Source organism: Lemur catta, chromosome 1, assembly GCF_020740605.2.
Source record: "Lemur catta isolate mLemCat1 chromosome 1, mLemCat1.pri, whole genome shotgun sequence".
Classification (NCBI taxonomy): domain Eukaryota; kingdom Metazoa; phylum Chordata; class Mammalia; order Primates; family Lemuridae; genus Lemur; species Lemur catta.
The window spans coordinates 59,279,877-59,298,382 of NC_059128.1; the positions used below are offsets into that span (position 1 = coordinate 59,279,877).

The window sequence follows — 18,506 nt, forward strand, 5'->3', positions numbered from 1 at the left end:
TTAGGAAATAGTTAACTGCAATGGCACAGTTTGCCCAGGTAAAATCTTTATTACTTGCTGGAGATGGCAATTTAAAAAACAATCTTTATTAAGTAATGCATTTGTAATTTTTTTCACAAAATAATGCTTCTCCCCTCCTATCAGAATAACCCATAATCAAACTATCTTTCTGTTAGTTATATTTCTTTTCCTAAAATACATCAAGATATTCAAGGGCAGTTTATCTCCTTTTAGTAGTTCCAACAAAATGATGCAACAAAACAAATTAGCAGTAGATACTCAGTACTGCCCTTTGGTTTATTTTGTTCTTTATTAGCAAATTTTATCTATTTTTAAATCTTACTACTTCTGATTTTAGGATTCTTATGTTGGAACAGCTTTTGGACAATATAAAGCACACAAAAGGAGTTCGTCAGCAAGTAGTTCATTTACATGTTGTTTCTTCAGTTTCTAGTTTCCTGAAGGTAATTCTTTTTTAAAAAATTTTGAAATGTTTGCTTTTTTTTTTTAATGACTGAAACAAAAAACATCTAAATTAGTAGCTTCTGGAAGAATCACTTGTTCTTGCCCATCTTATACCTCTCTTCGGACTTAACCTTGGCCTCCCGTCAGGCCTTGCGTTTAAGAGCTGGGTCTCTGGCTGGGCACAATTGCTCACACTTCTAATCCTAGCACTTTGGGAGGCCAAGGCAGGAAGATTGCTTGAGCTCAGAAGTTTGAGACCAGCCTCAGCAAGAGCAAGACCCCTGTCTCTACTAAAAATATAATAGGAAAAATTAACCAGGTGTGGTGGCGAATGCCTATAGTCCCAGCTATTCAGGAGGGTGAGGCAGGAGGATAGCTTGAGCCCAGGAATTTGAGGTTGCAGTGAGCTATGGTGACGCCACTGCACTCTAGCCCGGGTGACAGAGCAAGACTTCATCTCCAAAAAAAGAGCAGGGTCTTGGAAGACATCCTTGTTGATAATAGTTTTGTCCAAGGGGATTTCCACAGAGTACCTGTGGGCATGAGGTGATTGTAGTTATAAACCTTCAGAAAAGATTTGGTCTTCAACCACTTGGCAATCTTCTTGCCTGTGGCAGCTGTCAGTTTGTGGGGATAGCGATCAATTCTGGCCACCAGAGCATGGCTGAGGGGTGGTCTGAGGTGCCATCATCCATGTTCTTCGTGATTACGGCTTTGTATCCGGAGTAGCATCTGGCCAGGACTAGAACCACTTTCCTGGCTTTCATGAACTTCCCCATTTTGACAGCAACCACCCGGGCCTACAGCAGAAAGTGAGGATGATGTTCTTAAAGGGCTTTTTAAATTTCATTTTTATTAATCTCCTGATGAAAATGTTTCAGGATTTGGAATTTTCCTTTTACTTTTTCTCCATATAAAACTTATTAGTGAGAAATGAAACCTATAATCTTAGCTGAGAGCCATGCACTGGGGATTGATGGCCTATGGCCTGTGGACCAAATCCGACTCATTACGTTTATGACTTATTGTTTCTAAGTACAGTAAATTATAATAGGCTTCATTGATTGTTCATTTTATGAATATCTCTATTAATGTTCTGAATACATTTATACTTCAGTGATAATTGATTGCCATATCGTTGCCTAGAGGTATAAAATTCTAGAGTGCTTTGTGGGGAAAAAAAAGTCAAATTGTGTTTGTATGATCAGCATGGATTTTTGTGTTCTGATTTTTTAAAGTTGTAACTTAAGTATGAACATATTTGGTTAACCAGAATATACATTCCAAACTGGATAAAAGAATTTACTACAATTCTAAGTCTGGGTTGTTTTTTACATATTTCAGTATGTGGCTGGCTCCAAGGGAAGTTTAGGTCCAGAAGAAATGAGAAGACTTGCCCTAACATTAGTTATGGGAGGCCTAGAAAGTCCCAACCCCCTGTTGAGATGTGCAGCTGCAGATGCGTGGGCCAGATTAGCCCAAGTGGTTGACGATGGAGCTTTTACAGCTGGATTAGCTCAAATTAGCTTTGACAAGTAAGTGAATTTTTTATTTAGTACTCATAGGCTATGTGTCAAAACTGAGTATAGCTTGCTGGTTTATTGGAACTAGTAACAACTTCATTCTGAGATTTAACTAAGAAAAGAAAAATTGGTAAGTATGAGTACTTTAAAATAAAAAAGAACTCCTTTGGCCTGTTGGTCTTGTAATATAAAACAATTATTATTTCAGCTTTAGTCTTTATGTAATAAGAGAAAGATCACTATAATATCAGTGATATAATTGACCATCAATGGAATAGACTCTAGGATAATGAGACACTTAGGGACTTTTATCATGTAAAAAAAAAAATATATATATATATATATATATATATATGATAGGTAGTAAGAACAATCTACAGCAATCAACAGAGTCTACAGAAAAAGGCTATAGGCTGCAGATCAGGAAACAAACTATACTTTCATTTCTACCAGCTCTGGAACTTTGGGTGGGTTACTGAATCCTCTCAGCCAGTTATCCTGTATTCCAAATAAGAGGTTGTTAATACTGCCTTACCTATTTAAGAATGTTAAAGTAAATGAGGTAATAAATATGAAAGTAAAATGAAGAAACAAAACAACTACAAATAAAAGTTCATGGGCCAGGTGCAGTAAATCCCACCTGTCATCCTAGCTACTCGGGAGGCTAAAATGGAGGCTCAGTTGAGGCCAGGAGTTCAAAACCAACCTAAGCAACATAGCAAGACCCCCATCTCTAATAAAATGAAAACAAAATTAGCATGGTGTGGTGGTGCACGCCTGTAGTCCCAGCTACTCCAGAGGCTGAGGCAAGAGGATGGCTTGAACGCAGGAGTTCGAGGCTACAGTGAGCTATGACTGTGTCACTGCACTCTAGCCTGGGAAACAGGGCATAACCTCATCTCTAAAAAAATTTTTTTTTATTAAAAAACAATTCATGGTTATATTAGTTATATAATTAGTAGTCATGGTGGTAGTACAGACAGACTTTTGAACTTGCAGTCTACTGGGCATTTGTGTTCAGTTTGGTTGAGTTTGAACTCTGGAATCAGATTACTAACTTCGCTCAAATCCCAGTTCTGTCATTTAATAGTTGATTATTTTGTGAGAATTGCTTTAGCTATCATTTTGGTTGTCTTGTCTGTAAAAAGGAAGTGGTAAAGGCCAGGCATGGTGGCTCATGCCTGTGATCCTAGCACTCTGGAAGGCTGAGGCAGGCAGATCGCTTGAGCCTCAGGAGTTCAAGACCCCATCTCTATGAAAAAAAATAGAAAAAATTAGCTGGGCGTGGTGGCACATGCCTGTGGTCCCAGCTACTTGGGAGGCTGAGGCAGGAGTATCACTTCAGCCCAGGAATTTGAGGTTGCAGATGTCGCCATTGCACTCCAGCTGGGGCAACAGAGCGAGACTCTTGTCTCAAAAAAAAAAAAGAGAGAAAAAGGCACTGGTAATAGTATGAACCACAGGATTATTGGGAGGATTGTAAAGAACAATTGAATATAAAGCATTTAAATTAGCAACACAGTACATGGAAAATTCCTAATAAATATTAACTTATTAATATAGTTAATTTTAAAATCAATGTTCTTGAGTTCAAACTCTTTCTATGAAATTAAAGTATCTCAGCATGAGTTTCTAAAATATAACTTAATGATAAAGTAACAATAATACCTATCTTATAAACTTTATGTGTGTGTGTGTGTGTGTGTGTGTGTGTGTGTGTATCTGAAAGACATTAAAACTGTCCATACTAAACTAATCAGTAATAGTGTGAAGACATTTTTATTTAAAATGTTTTCCTTTACAACTCTGGTCCCCAGCGCCTGGTACCAGTCAGCGTCCTGTTAGGAACTGGGCCTCACATCACCACCTGAGCTCTACCTGTCCTCTCCCTTCCCCCGCTGCCCCTATTCATGGAAAAACCACTCCCCATCACTCACATCACCACCTGAGCTCCACCCCACCCCCATCTCTGGAAAAATTGTCTTCCATGAAACTGGTCCCTGGTGCCAAAAAGGTTGGGACTGCTGCTTTAGAAGATACCTTTTGGGCTATTTCAGAATTTTTATCAGTTAACAGTAAATATATTTCTGAATTTTGTAGCTGTTCATATAAAAAGTTTTGCTTAAGTGATGATGTACATGAATTAGTTTTTTTTCCCAGTGATTACCATTTATTTTTATTTTCATAATTACAGATTGAAATCAGCAAGGGATGTGGTTACCAGAACAGGGCACTCATTGGCTTTGGGGTCCCTACACAGGTATTTAGGAGGAATAAGTTCTTCTCAACACTTGAATTCTTGCATTGGAATCCTTTATGCTTTGTCTCAGGATAATACTTCTCCTGATGTGCAGGTGAGTACCTCATGTGTTACTTTCTTTGAAATTCATGATTTGTAGATGATGCAGATTATGTTTTTATTGACCATTAATAATTTGTGAATATTTCCCCCCATGTAAATGTCAAAGCCATTGTTAACTTTGATGGATTGTTAAAATTCAAATCTATCTTTACCTCATACTTGGAGTGTCTGAACTCAGGTTCAGTATCTTTTTCTGAAAATGGATTTTCCTTCCATCTTAATAATAACATTTACTACTTTAAAGAGCTTAATAGGTGCCAGGCATTATATTACGTTCTTCTAAATATATCATATTTAATCCTCACAGTAATTTAGGGTGTGTAGTCCCATTATGGGGAGATAAAACTAAGGCTTTTGGAAGCTAAGTAAAGCTAAGTAACTTGCTCACAGCTGAAAATCTAATAAATCATGGAATCAGTTCAAGAACACAAGTCGTAGACTCAAAATCCGTGTTCTCAACCACTTTATTGCTGTACATGTCTTACCCATTTCTGCCTATAAACTCATCATTCTCCTGATATCTTAATCAAATATGGAATGATTTTTATTCCTCCTGTTGTTTTACTCCCTTTATCTCATCTTCTCTCTGTCCCCCTTGTTAGTACGTGCATGGTTACTGTAGTGGCCTCCTCACTAGTCGTGTTATTTTTAGGTTCTTTTCTTTCCAACTCCCTCTAGATATGAGGCCAAATTTTTCTAAAAAGGTTTTCATCTTGGCTGGGCACTGTGACTCTTGCCTGTAATCCTAGCACTTTGGGAGGCCAAGGCAGGAGGATCACTTGAAGCCAGAAGATCCTGTCTCAAAAAAAAAAAAAATTTACCTTGTCTGGAGTGCCATGGCACAATCATAGCTCAGTGCAGCCTTGAACTTCTGGGCTCAAGGAATCCTCCTGCCTCAGCCTCCTGAGTAGCTGGGACTATAGGCAGGCACTACCACCCCCAGCTAATTTTTAAAAACTTTTATAGAGATGGGATCTCTCTATGTTGCCCAGATTGGGCTTGAACTTCTGGGCTCAAATAATCCTTCCACTAGGCCTCCCAAAGTGCTGGGATTACGGGTGTGAGCTACCATGCCCAGCTGCTTATTGCCCCTTTATTTATGTACGTATGTATGTATATATGTATGTATGTAGAGACAGGATCTCGCTCTGTCTCCCAAGGTAGAGTGCAGTGGCTTCATCATAGCTCACTGCAACCTCAAATTCCTGGGCTGAAGCAGTCCTCCTGCCTTAGCCACTTGAGTAGCTGAGGCTACAGGTGCATGCCATCACACTAGGCTAATTTTTCTATTTGCTGTAGAGACAGGGTATCCCTCTTGCTCAGGCTGGTCTCAAACTCCTGGCCTCAAGATATCGTTCCACCTGGGCCTCTCAAAGTGCTAGAATTATAATCGTGAGCCACTATGCCCAGTCTGCTTATTGCTTCTTTAATCAACTTCTCATTCCAGTCCCATCAGCTGACCCATGAACCTTCTCAGTTATTACGCCAAAGTATTGGTGGCTTCTGCCTACAAATGATTTACCTGCTTTCCTCCCACACATGTCATTCTCATAGCTGCATTTACATTTTTTCTTTTCATCTTTTCCCCTCATATTCCTATCTGATAATCCAATTTTTTAGTATTTTAAGATCCAATTGGTTTTTTTTTTAATTTATTTACTTTTTTTTCTTTTAAGAGATAGGGACTCACTATGTTGCCCAGGCTAATCTCAAACTCCTGGCTCCAGCGACCCTCCTGCTACCTCATCCTCTGGAGTAGCTGGGACTACAGGCATGCTTCACCACGACCAGCCTAAGATCCAGTTTAACCACCATCTCATCAAACTCCAATAATTCTAATCCACAGTTAGCTTTCCTTCTCTGAATTACCGTATTACTAATCATCTCTTTCACATTATCTAATACTTGATTGAATTGACTTATAAGATTTTCCATTTTTCACCTGTCTTTAAATACAGTACTTTTTGCTTCCATCTGTTATATTCCTTTTCTCTCCCTTTAAGAAGTCTATTCTGAATGTACGTAGTTTTATGTTGAATACCTTTTTTGTTGATGAATTTAAACCATGGCTTCCAGTGTCATCAGTTCTGAGTCTTCTTGATTGCTGTCTCTCACCTAACAAATAGGAGCTCATTTTTATAGCATTTAAAGTACTATAACCTTTCTTATACATCCATCGATAAAAGGGATAAAACTTTTTCAGTTCATTTCCTAAAGGGAGAACTTTTTATTTACTTCCTGTTATAGAACATTCAAACATATACAAAAGTAAAATGTATACTGTAATGAATCTATTATACCCATCATCTACCTTCAGTGGTTATCAGTATATGGACAGTCTTGTTTCATTTAAACCAGAGTATATATTTATATATTAACATATAAATAAAAGTGTACCTGCCATAAGTATACATATCTACAAACAGAATACACTATGTAACCAGCACCTTAATTAGGAAATAGTACATTGTCAGTACCCCAGACACTCTACTTATGCTCTCTTCAACTCCCTGCCCCACCAAGGGTAAACACTATCATAATTTGCAGCAGGACAAATTAGTTTTGCCTGCTTTTATGCTTTACATAAATGAAATCATACAGTAATGTACTCATTTTGTATCTGGGTTTCTTCAGTCAACATTATGTTCAAGAGATTTGTCCATATTATTGCATGTAGTTGTAGATTTTGTTGAATCCTTTTAAAAATTTGTATTTTCATTCTTTCTACGTATTAAACAATACACAATTTTCAACAAACTAGATTTAATTCAAGCTGTTAGTTAAAGTACCAAGTGTTATCTTGGAATTCTTAGTGCTGAGCTGTATCTAAATATACCATTCTAAATTTAATGGTTGCCTCTGAGTTGGTTTTATGAGTTGAATATTTAAAAAGAAGAGTTTTCTTTTATTTATTTATATTTTTTGGGAGACAGAGTCTCTCTCTGTCTCTCCACTCCAGGTAGAGTGCAGTGGCGTCATTGTAGCTCACTGCAACCTCAAACTCCTGGGCTCAAGCAATCCTCTTGCCTTAACCTCCCAGAGTACTAGGATTATAGGTGTGAGCCACCACACCCAGCCAAGAAGAATTTTCTTAAACTATTAAAGTTCTCTGTTTCTCTTTCCAAATTAGTAGTAGTATACACACACTTTACTTTGCCATTACTTTATCACTGCAAAGAAAGAAGAATTTAAGGTATTTTATGTGTCTTAATTTTAATGCTACTATAATATTTTTAATCGTTTTTCTCTGTCTTTACAGACCTGGGCATTACATTCTCTGTCATTGATAATTGATTCTGCTGGCCCACTCTATTATGTACATGTGGAACCTACCCTTTCTCTTATTATAATGTTGTTGTTAAATGTGCCTCCTACTCATGCTGAAGTTCACCAAAGTCTTGGTCGCTGCTTGAATGCACTTATTACTACATTAGGTCCAGAGCTACAAGGTATGCACAGCTGCTTTTGTGATGTTTTACATTAAAAATATACACATAAAAATGAATTCAGTTCCTAGTCTCTTTGCTTGGCATATGGTAGGTGCTCAGTATGTTTGGTTAAATGAATGTGTAAATTCCATTCAGTCTGATTTCTCTTTGCCTTGAAAAGACAAAGAGTACCACATTTAGAAAGATTAGGTATGTCCTAAAAATGCTTTCCTTAACAATTAAAATGACAGATATGAAATAGAATAAAGAGCTCCCATCTCTATTTAAGAAATAAATGACTAAGTCAGAAATCTCAAATATTCTAATCTGTTCAGATTGCATAGTATATGATTATATTAATAGTACATGAAAGTAACTTAACTGATAAAAGCAGAGCTAAGTTTATTGGCAATTTCTAATTCCACTTTTTATGAAAATAAGATATAACCTACAGATAAGTTTTAGATTCTTCTTTGCTTAATGATTTGTGTTGTAATAAACCTTTCACATTAAGAATAAGTAAAGTACTTGGCCGGGCGCGGTGGCTCACGCCTGTAATCCTAGCACTCTGGGAGGCCGAGGCAGGTGGATCTCTCGAGGTCAGGAGTTCGAGACCAGCCTGAGCAAGAGTGAGACCCCATCTCTACTAAAAATAGAAAGAAATTATCTGGCCAACTAAAAATATATATATAGAAAAAATTAGCCGGGCATGGTGGCGCATGCCTGTAGTCCCAGCTACTCGGGAGGCTGAGGCAGTAGGATCGCTTGAGCCCAGGAGTTTGAGGTTGCTGTGAGCTAGGCTGATGCCATGGCACTCACTCCAGCCCAGGCAACAGAGCGAGACTCTGTCTCAAAAAAAAAAAAAGAATAAGTAAAGTACTCTAAAATCTGTCACCTAGATTATCCCTGCTTTTTTAGCAGAAATTGTTCTTCATAGATCTGTAAGTTTAAAACTGAAAGTAAATTTTAAAACCCAATTATATATGTTTAAAGAGTAATGACTCTGTAGGCCAATTATTAAAAGCTTTCTGCTTTTTAATTTAGGTAATAGTACTTCAATTTCTACCTTAAGAACTTCCTGTCTGTTGGGTTGTGCAGTGATGCAAGATAACCCAAACTGCCTTGTTCAAGCACAGGCCATCTCTTGCCTTCAGCAGCTTCATATGTTTGCTCCACGACATGTCAACTTGTCTAGCCTGGTTAGCTGCCTCTGTGTGAGTATAGAATTATAAATGAGTCTTTAGTTTCTTTTATTTGAAACTTAGATTTATTCTAATACACATTTTAGTTATTCTCTAGAGTATACAAAATTATATGTTACGTACATTGCTGTTTTTCCTCAGTTCTAATCTTTGACAGGGAGCTCTCATGTAATCACTTCTTATCTCTCTCACATATTGATTCATTTTTCTCACATTAATGTTGAACTTAATATTTGGTATATTGATTCATTAATCAGTAAACACATATTGAGTGTTTATAATGTCCCAGGTACTGTATACATGCTGTAGGACATGCAAAAATTTATGTGGTCACCTGTCTATTTTTTTTCTTCTTCTTCCTCTATTCTAAATGATTATAAAATTGTTTCCATCCTAGATGGGGAAATAACACCTTTCCTTAATACTCTAGCAACATGCACATCAATATAGGAGTTCTAATAATGTATCTAATGAATGTAGAAGGGTGAAGGCAATCAGCCAGAAGTTCTGATGAAGGGGTTTGTAGTTGTCATTGATTTTAAGATTTACCTCAAGGGTCAAGAATATGTATTCTAGACTTGCCTCAAAAACTGAGCTGCATTTGGAATTATAAGGACACCATTGCTTTTCGACTTTTTCTGCCCCTGCAGCGTTCACAGCACACTCCTGTTAGTAACATGGCAATTGAGAATTATTACTTTTGACCTTCCATTTTCAAGTGTGAAGCAAAATATGCAGTATTTTAGACTTGAAAGAACCTCAAAATCTAAAAATCTGTCACATAGGTTATCCTTAGTTTTGTAGAATGATGTTTGCATCATTAAAACCAATCTTCTCAATAAAAAGATAAACTGAAGACCAAAAAGTCAAATACTTTGCCCAAGGTAACACATTTGGGTAGTGTTAGCTACCAGGTTTCTGGGCTCCTCCTTCAGTCCTCAGGTCATTATTCCATACTGCCTTTGTAGATTTTATGGATAGATCTTATCTCAGCTCTGCTGCGGGCCTAGCTGTGTGTCCTTAGGGAAGTCCCATAACCTCTTCCAGCCTCGGCTACCTTGTCTGTAAAACAGGAGGATTACACAAAGTGCCGCATGTAAAAGCACATGTCTTAGGCACTTAATTAGCACTTAATAATGGTAGTCGCTTTTATCGTGTTGACATATATCTTAAACATACATTGAATTAACCATTGTATTAATTATTGATACTGATAGTGATACAAAACTTTAAAAATGGGATTGTGACTTTTCTGACAAACTTTTCTTCCTGTATTTTTTAGATACTGGTCAATTTTGTATTAGGGAAAATAGCACTTACAGGGAAAAGCTTTTACCTATACCATTCAAGGAATTTTGCCCAGGAATATTACTCTTTATATTTGAAGAACTCTTGCCACAATCAATTATTAAAAAAATTTTCACTCTTTTGCAAGTTGGTCTTTCACTGTCCATTTAAATATAGTGATACTGCCATTTTTTCTTCCTGAATTGTAGTAGAAAATTTCTGTTAGTAGCCTTTTAAAATTTCTCCTTTAATACATGAATTTATTTATTAATCAAAGTTTATTGGGAAATGAAGAGCAAGACCAACCACTAATTCATAGTGAATAGGATCTGTCAAACTTATTAATTTTTTTTCTTCCCCAGATAAAAAAGTTTACGTATAAAGAAGAATGTATCAGATTTTTCCTTTAGGTGCAGTCAGAGCAATTGAGAAAATCAGATATAACAGTTACAAATCTTATTCATGTTACTGATAATATTTAAGCTGTAAAATGATTTTTACTATAAAAATACATTCAAAAATTACTATCACTATAGTGTGTTAATTATGTATCTTAATATTTTGGTTAGTAATTTATTCTAAATTTATTAGATTGAGCCGGGTGTGGTGCCTCACGCCTGTAATCTTAGCACTCTGGGAAGCCGAGGCGGGAGAATCGCTCAAAGGTCAGGAGTTCACAACCAGCCTGAGCAAGAGCGAGACCCCGTCTCTACTAAAAATAAAAAGAAATTGGCTGGACAACTAAAAATATATAGAAAAAATTAGCCGGGCATGGTGGCATATGCCTGTAGTCTCAGCTACACGGGAGGCTGAGGCAGAAGGATTGCTTGAGCCCAGGAGTTTGAGGTTGCTGTGAGCTAGCCTGATGCCACGGCAGTCTAGCCCAGGCAGCAGAGCAAGATTCTGTCAATCATTCAATCAATCCATCCATAAATACATAAATAAGAAAGATTGAATTTATTGTACTTTAGAGTATTCCCTGAAGCAAGGAAATTGCATTTCATCATTAGGCAAGAATCTTAGTGGAAAGGATTATTTTCTAACTGCATGCTGTTTAACTTCCATTCTGAACTTGCCCTTAGCTACACTAGCAATTCTGAATGTGTTTAGCTTTAAAACTTGGCTTCCAAGAGTAAAAAAAAAGTCTATAATTAACTTCTGATGAGGTAAACCATTAACTTTGTCCCTTGCTGGGCACCTGTTTATATGAATAGAATCCAGATCACTCCTCTCACATTCATGCCTACTTGATCTGGTTTGATACTGAGGTTTAATCAGAGATTCCAAAGGAAAACCTAATTATTCAAATATACATTTTAAAATTATAATATATTTTATATCTTGGAGTTCTTGAGTATTTTCAAGATCTTAGCTCAGCTCATATTTTGTTAAGTTGGAAAGTAAAGTATTTGTGGCATATTTTTTAAGCTAAAGCTAAGCCAATTTGAATGATAGCTATCAACATTTATATTTCAATGCTTAGCTGACAAAGTCATCCTAGTATTTATCTTTTGGTTTTGTCGTGACCAGTCTGTCATTTGTTTTTGTGCAGGAGATCTTGTTGGATAATTCTGTGTTGGTAGGTCCCTGACCCTTGATTCCTAACCCTTTATTGAGTTTTGCAGTGCTGTTTCTTTGTGTCATTTTTGGTAGTAGATGTTTGTTTTCCTCTGCATCTCTTTGTTTAAGCTAACCCTTAATGCAAAGTACAGTATGTGTAGCATGTTACATGGTGTTTATTTAATACCAATGTAAACAAATCCTTCCTAACCTTCTCCAGCTGGTGCACTCACTCCTTGCACTGAATTTTGCATCATTTTAAGTTAATATATTCATTTTAGAAAGGAATTATAATTGCAGTTTAATTTAATTTCTATATTTTGCCTGCATCGTTTGCTTTTAATCACTCTGTTCCTCTTCCCAATATAAATGCTGGAGAATGACATGGAGATAGTAAGCCTCCCATTTTGCTTTGTGTGACAGCTTTCAGTCTTTTTCTACCAAACAAGTAAAGAGTACTTCTAAGCATGCTTCTTCTGAAAGATTGTTTGACTAGCCTGAGTAAATGCTGCACCTGCCTTGTATTATATGCTTGTAAAACTCGGTTACAATAACTCGTAGATTTATTAACTTTTCTTTAAAATTGTCTTGTAGAGTGTTTTTGTGTGGTTTGTTTGTTTGTTTGTTTGTTTGGTTTTTTTTTTTTTTTGGTCATTGTCAAATACAGCAGTAATCTTGGGCATGAGTAAACTTAATCATTTTATTTTTTGACTCCTCTGTTAATGCTATATACTAGTTTCTAACAGGAACAACAGAGTTCTTAAACATGACTGGAATAGCATTACCTTGAGACTTTTCTATGAATTATGTGCCTCTCTGTCCACTTTTCTGAGTTCATGATATAGCTTGAGGGTATAATAGAACATACTTATGAAGCCCTTCCCATCCATATGTTTCACTGATGATATATGCATAAACGGTTTTTTCTTTGGCTTCTGATAAAATATAAAATTTAGCTCTCTTACATGTGTTTCTTCTTATAATTTGAAAACTAGCTCCTACCACCTACTCTTTTTTTCCTGTTGAAATTTAGCCTCTGCTCTGTACAACAAACATCTACTTTAGTCCTGTTTTTCTCACATTGCTAAATCTCATGCTACTATTTCTCAAGCTTTGCTTGGAAAATCACTATTATAACATGCATATTTATTGTTGTAGACCACACCAAAGTGATCTTTACTTTCATAGTTAGAACAAAATAAATTTAAAATCTCTAGATTTTATTTTATTTGTGCAATCATGGAGTAAGAATTTTTATGCAGAAATCTTTGACTTGTAATTGATCATTTGAGTTATGTCACAAATCTTATTTGCCACAAGTAGACAGAACCTATTGAGATTTGTATTTCTAAGGTATGTACATATTTGTATATTTATCAGTATATAAATATGTGTGTGTGTGTATAAAATTTGCTGTCCTATGTTTGTCTCTACAGAGCATTTTTGGTGAATATGTTTTCTGAGTAAAACCCTTTCTGCCCTTATTTGAAAATGCATTTACTTACTTTATATGTCACCTGAATGAAATACTATTTTTAGAGATTACATTAACATTAACTAAAATTTATTGAGAATTTACTATTTGCTAGGTACTGTGGTAAGCATTCTGCATGTTACTTTGTGTTAACATCATAACAGCCCTGTGTGATGGGGTAGTGTTACAAATAAGGAAACTAAGGTACAGAGAGGTCTAAATAATCTGCCCAAGGTCACACAGAAAGTGGTGGATCTACGACTCAAATTGAGACAATTTAATTCTAAAGCCTGCATTTAAACTAATACGCTATATTGCCTTTATGGATTTGTATAAATTTCTAGTTAGAGAATTATAAAACATTATAATATAGTTGCATGAGCACAAGTTTATAAACTGCAAATACATCCTTTCAATTGCATTTCTTTTGTCTCTTAAAACTGCTTTTACTTATATAAATTCTCTGTCTTCTAACACTGTCAAAAGGCTTTTGCTTGGATTTGTTTATGAATTGTGTATAATCTAGTACACATATTACTCCTTAAGCTGTTTCTAAGTTATATAATCACAAATACATACTAGAATAGTTTCAAGAAGTTTCTATGTAATTAATAAATTGTATCCAGCCCATTCTGAGCTACACAGAATCAGGAGGGGATCCAGTGAATATCTGTTAGACTTACTGAGTGCCACCAAGAATTTTAGCTCTTTCATTCCTCAAATGGTATTTTTCAGGTGAATCTTTGTAGCCCCTACTTGTTACTGAGAAGGTCAGTACTGGCTTGCTTACGTCAGCTTGTACAAAGAGAAGCAGCTGAAGTTTCAGAACATGCTGTTATGCTTGCTACGGATAGCAGAGAGGAGTTGACCCCAGGTAATTCTTTTTATCAAGATTATGTCCAAATCAAATTGATTGTTTTAATCTTATATTTTCCATATATACATGAGTTTTTAAAACAAAATTTGAAAGTTAACATATAATATGTCTTAAACCTGCTACAAGAAACAATCGCTAACAGTTGTTCCAACCACTGATGTTACTGGATTAGAACAGTGGTTCTTAAACTGAAGTTTCCAAGCCAGCAACATCCACCTCACCTGAAGACTTGTTAGAAATGCAGATTATTGGGCTCCATCCCAGACATAGTGAACCAGAACTGGGAGTAGAGCCCAGCAATGTGTGTTTTAGAAATCTATGTTTTTGCAATCTGCGTGTTGGTACAGTCATACACCACATAATAATGTTTTGATGATGTCAATGATGGACAGCATATATGGTGACAGTCCCGTAAGATTATAATGCCATATTTTCACAATACCTTTTCTATGTTTAGATACACAGATACTTACCATTGTGTTACAATAGCCTACAGTATTTAGTATAGTAATGTACTGTACAGGTTTGTAGCCTAGGAACAACAGGCTATAACATCTAGGTTTGTTTAAGTATGCTGTATGATGTTTACACAATGACAAAAATCACCTAAGTGTGCATTTCTCAGAACATATCCCAGTCGTTAAGAGAAGCATGACTGCTAAAGTTTGAGAGCCATTGCTTTACAGCAAGTTTTTTCATAGCAGTCGATTGAAATTGGATTTAGCCCTTAAGTAATTTATCATACATGCCTCCCTTCCCCAGAAATCTCATTTTAATAAAATTTATTGTAGATGAGTCTGCTACAATTTAAAGGGTTGTTAACACCCCTTTTACATTTTAGAGCTGAATTAAAGGATTTTGTAACCAGTAAAATTTGTTTTAAATGTATGTCCCTTCATTTTAAAACTGTGATGTCAATAACCCAAATTTGCATGTAAATTCAAAGAAACAGCCTACAAAGATACTAATAATAATATCTTACACTTGTATGTGTATAAAAGTATTATCATACTTTAAGAGAATCACAGACTTTAATATCCAATATGTTAAAGCTTTCAGATCCACAATGTGTTTTACTGTAAATACTCTATGCTCTTTATTTATTTATTTATTTTTTGAGACAGAGTCTCACTCTGTTGCCCGGGCTAGAGTGCCATGGCATCAGCCTAGCTCACAGCAACCTCAAACTCCTGGGCTTAAGCAATCCTTCTGCCTCAGCCTCCTGAATAGCTGGGACTACAGGCATGCACCACCATGCCCAGCTCATTTTTTCTATGTATTTTTAGTTGTCCAGATAATTTCTTTCTATTTTTTTTAGTAGAGACGGGGTCTTGCTCTTGCTCGGGCTGGTCTCGAACTCCTGAGCTCAAACGATCTGCCCTCCTCGGCCTCCCAGAGTGCTAGGATTACAGGCGTGAGCCACCGCGCCCGGCCTATGGTCTTTAAATAACAGTTTTATTCCTGCATTAAAACTTTTGCTTCAACTGGCTCAATCAGCGTGACTGGACTGCTATACAGACATAACCTAGGAGATATTGTAGTTTCAGTTCCAAAACACCTCAATAAAGCAAATCACGTGAATTTTCTGATTTTCTAGTGCATATAAAATTTATGTTTATACTATAATGCTAGCATTATGGCTAGAAAAAAACAATATGCACACCTTAATTAAAAAATACTATAATAGGCCAGGTGCAGTGGCTCACTCCTGTAATTCTAACACTTTGGGAAGACAAGGTGGGAAGATTGCTTGAGGTCAGGAGTTTGAGACCACCCTGAGCAAGAACGAGAGTCCATATCTACAAAAAAATAGAAAAATTAGCCGGTCGTGGTGGTGCAGGCCTGTAGTCCCAGCTACTTGGGAGGCTGAAGCAGGAGGATCGCTTGAGCCCAGGAGTTTGAGGTTGCAGTGAGCTATGATGGCACCACTGTACTCTAGCTGGGGCGACAGAGCGAGACCCTGTCTCAAATTAAAAAAAAAAACCAACCTTATTGCTAGATAACCCTAATAATTCCTTCAGGGAGTTGTAATCTTTTTGCTGGTAGAGGGTCTTGATTCCATGTTGAAGGCTGCTGACTTGCTCAGGCTGGTGGTTGCTGAAGGTTGGGGTGACTGTGGCAATTTCTTAAAATAAGACAACAGTGATGTTTGCCATATTGATTGACTATTCCTTTCATGAAAGATTTCTCTGTAGTATGCAGTGCTGTTGATAGCATTTTACTTACAGTAGAACTTCTTTCAAAATTGGAGTCAATCCCCTCAAACTCTGCTGCTGCTTTATCAACTCAGTTTATATAGTATTCTAAGTCCTTTGTTGTCATTTCAACAATGTTCACACATCTCACTAGGAGTATATTCCATCTCAAGAAACCACGTTCTTTGCTCATCCATAAGAAGCAGTTCCTCATCTATTTGTTTTATCATGAGATTGCAGCAATTCAGTAACACCTTCAGGCTCCACTTCTAGTTCTCTTGCTATTTCCATCACATCTGCAGTTACTTGCTCCACTGAAGTCTTAAACCCCTGAGAGTAATTCGTGAGTGTTGGAGTCAACTTCTTCCAAATTTCTGTTAGTGTTGATATTTTGACCTCTTCCCATGAATCACAACTGTTCTTAATGGCATCTAGAATGGTGAATCCTTTCCAGAAGACTTTCCATTGACTTTGCCCGGATCCGTGAGAGGAATCACTGTCTATGGCAGCTATAGCCTTTTGAAATTTGTTTCTTTCTTCTTTTGTTTAAATCACATTTTACGATAAATTTATTTCTTAAATAAGACAAGCTTAAAAGTCGAAATTACTTCTTAGAAAGCTACAGAATGCATGTTGTTGTTTGCAGGCACGAAAACAGCATTCACCTAATTATTATACATCTCCGTCAGAGCTCTTGGTGACCAGTTGCATTGTCAGAGAGCAGTAATGTTTTGAAAGGAATCTTTCTTTCCAAGCAGTAGTTCTCAAAAGTGAGCTTAAAATATTCAGTAAACCATGCTGTATACAGATGTGCTGTCATCCAGGCTTTGCTGTTCTTTTTATATAGAGCACAGGCAAAGTAGATTTATTAATAGTATAATTCTTAAGGACTCTAGGATTTTTGAACTGGTCAATAAGCATTGGCTTCAACTTAAAGTCACCAGCTACATCAGCCACTAACGAGAGTCAGCCTATTCTTTGAATCATTAAAGTGAGGCATTAACTTCTCTCTAGGTATGAAAGTCCTAGGTGACATCTTCCAATAGAAGGATATTTTGTCTACATTGAAAATCTGTTGTTTAGCATAGCCGACTTCATCAATCATTTTAGCTAGATCTTCTGGATAACTTCCTGCGGCTTCTATATCAGTACTTGCTGTTTCATTTTGTACCTTTATGTTATGGAGATGGCTTCTTTCCTTAAACCTCATGAACCAACCTCTGCTGGCTTCCAACTTTTTCCTAGCTTCCTCACCTCTTCCAGACTTCATAGAATTGAAGAGAGCCTTGCTCTGGATTTGGTTTTGGCTTAAGGGAATATTATGGCTGGTTTGATCTTCTATCCAGACCACTCAAACTTTCTCCATATAGGTAATAAGTCTTTTTTGCTTTCTTATCATTTGTGTGTTCACTGGATGAGCACTTTTATTTTCCTTTAAGAACTTTTCCTTTGCATTCACAACTTGGCTGTTTGGCACCAGAAGCCTAGCTTTTAGCCTGGCTTTAGCCTTTTGACATATCTTCCTCACTAAGCTTAATCATTTCTAGCTTTTGATTTTAAGTGAGAGACGTATGATTCTTCCTTTCATTTGAAGACTTAGAGACCACTGTAGAGGTATTATTGATTGGCCTAATTTCAATATTGTGTCTTAGGGAATAGGGAGGCCAGACGAGATGGAGTGAAGCAGTCAGAGCACGTACATTTATCAGTTATTTTTGCCATCTTATGTAGGCGAGGTTCATGATGCCCTGAAACAATTACAATAGTAACATCAAAGATCACTGATCACAGATCACTGTAACAGATATAATAATACTGGAAAATTTTAAAATATTGTTTGAATTAGCAAAATGTGACACACAGACATAAAATGAGCACCTGCTGCTTGGAATATGGTGCCTGCCAGTATTGCTGGATGCAGGGTTGCCATAAACCTTCAATTTGTTCAAACAAACAAAAAATCATACTTTTAAAGTACAGTAAAGCAAAGTTCAATAAAACAAGGTATGCCTGTAATAATCATCAAGCAGGTTGCAGAAATCATCTGAAAACTATTCTGTGATTACTTACCTTAACCAGAGAAATTTTAATTTTCTAACAATGTCACATGTTCTCCCAGATGTGACCTTTAGT

At 36.5% G+C, this 18,506-nt stretch overlaps 1 protein-coding gene and 1 pseudogene across 7 annotated transcripts in view; one reads left to right on the forward strand and one right to left on the reverse strand.

Annotated features, from left to right (window-relative positions):
* Window positions 1-18,506, forward strand: part of HEATR5A (HEAT repeat containing 5A) — a 109,064-nt gene that overhangs the window by 60,946 nt on the left and 29,612 nt on the right. For 5 of the 7 annotated variants that reach the window (XM_045569115.1, XM_045569137.1, XM_045569165.1 and 2 more), the window contains 7 exons: window positions 359-464; window positions 1,810-2,000; window positions 4,183-4,342; window positions 7,610-7,799; window positions 8,823-8,992; window positions 11,820-11,846; window positions 14,037-14,175. In XM_045569115.1, coding sequence (XP_045425071.1) covers window positions 359-464; window positions 1,810-2,000; window positions 4,183-4,342; window positions 7,610-7,799; window positions 8,823-8,992; window positions 11,820-11,846; window positions 14,037-14,175 — 983 coding nt within the window. The remainder of the gene's footprint in view (window positions 1-358; window positions 465-1,809; window positions 2,001-4,182; window positions 4,343-7,609; window positions 7,800-8,822; window positions 8,993-11,819; window positions 11,847-14,036; window positions 14,176-18,506) is intronic. The other 2 variants (XM_045569148.1, XM_045569155.1) reach the window with 1 other exon arrangement.
* LOC123650364 lies at window positions 531-1,244 on the reverse strand (annotated as a pseudogene).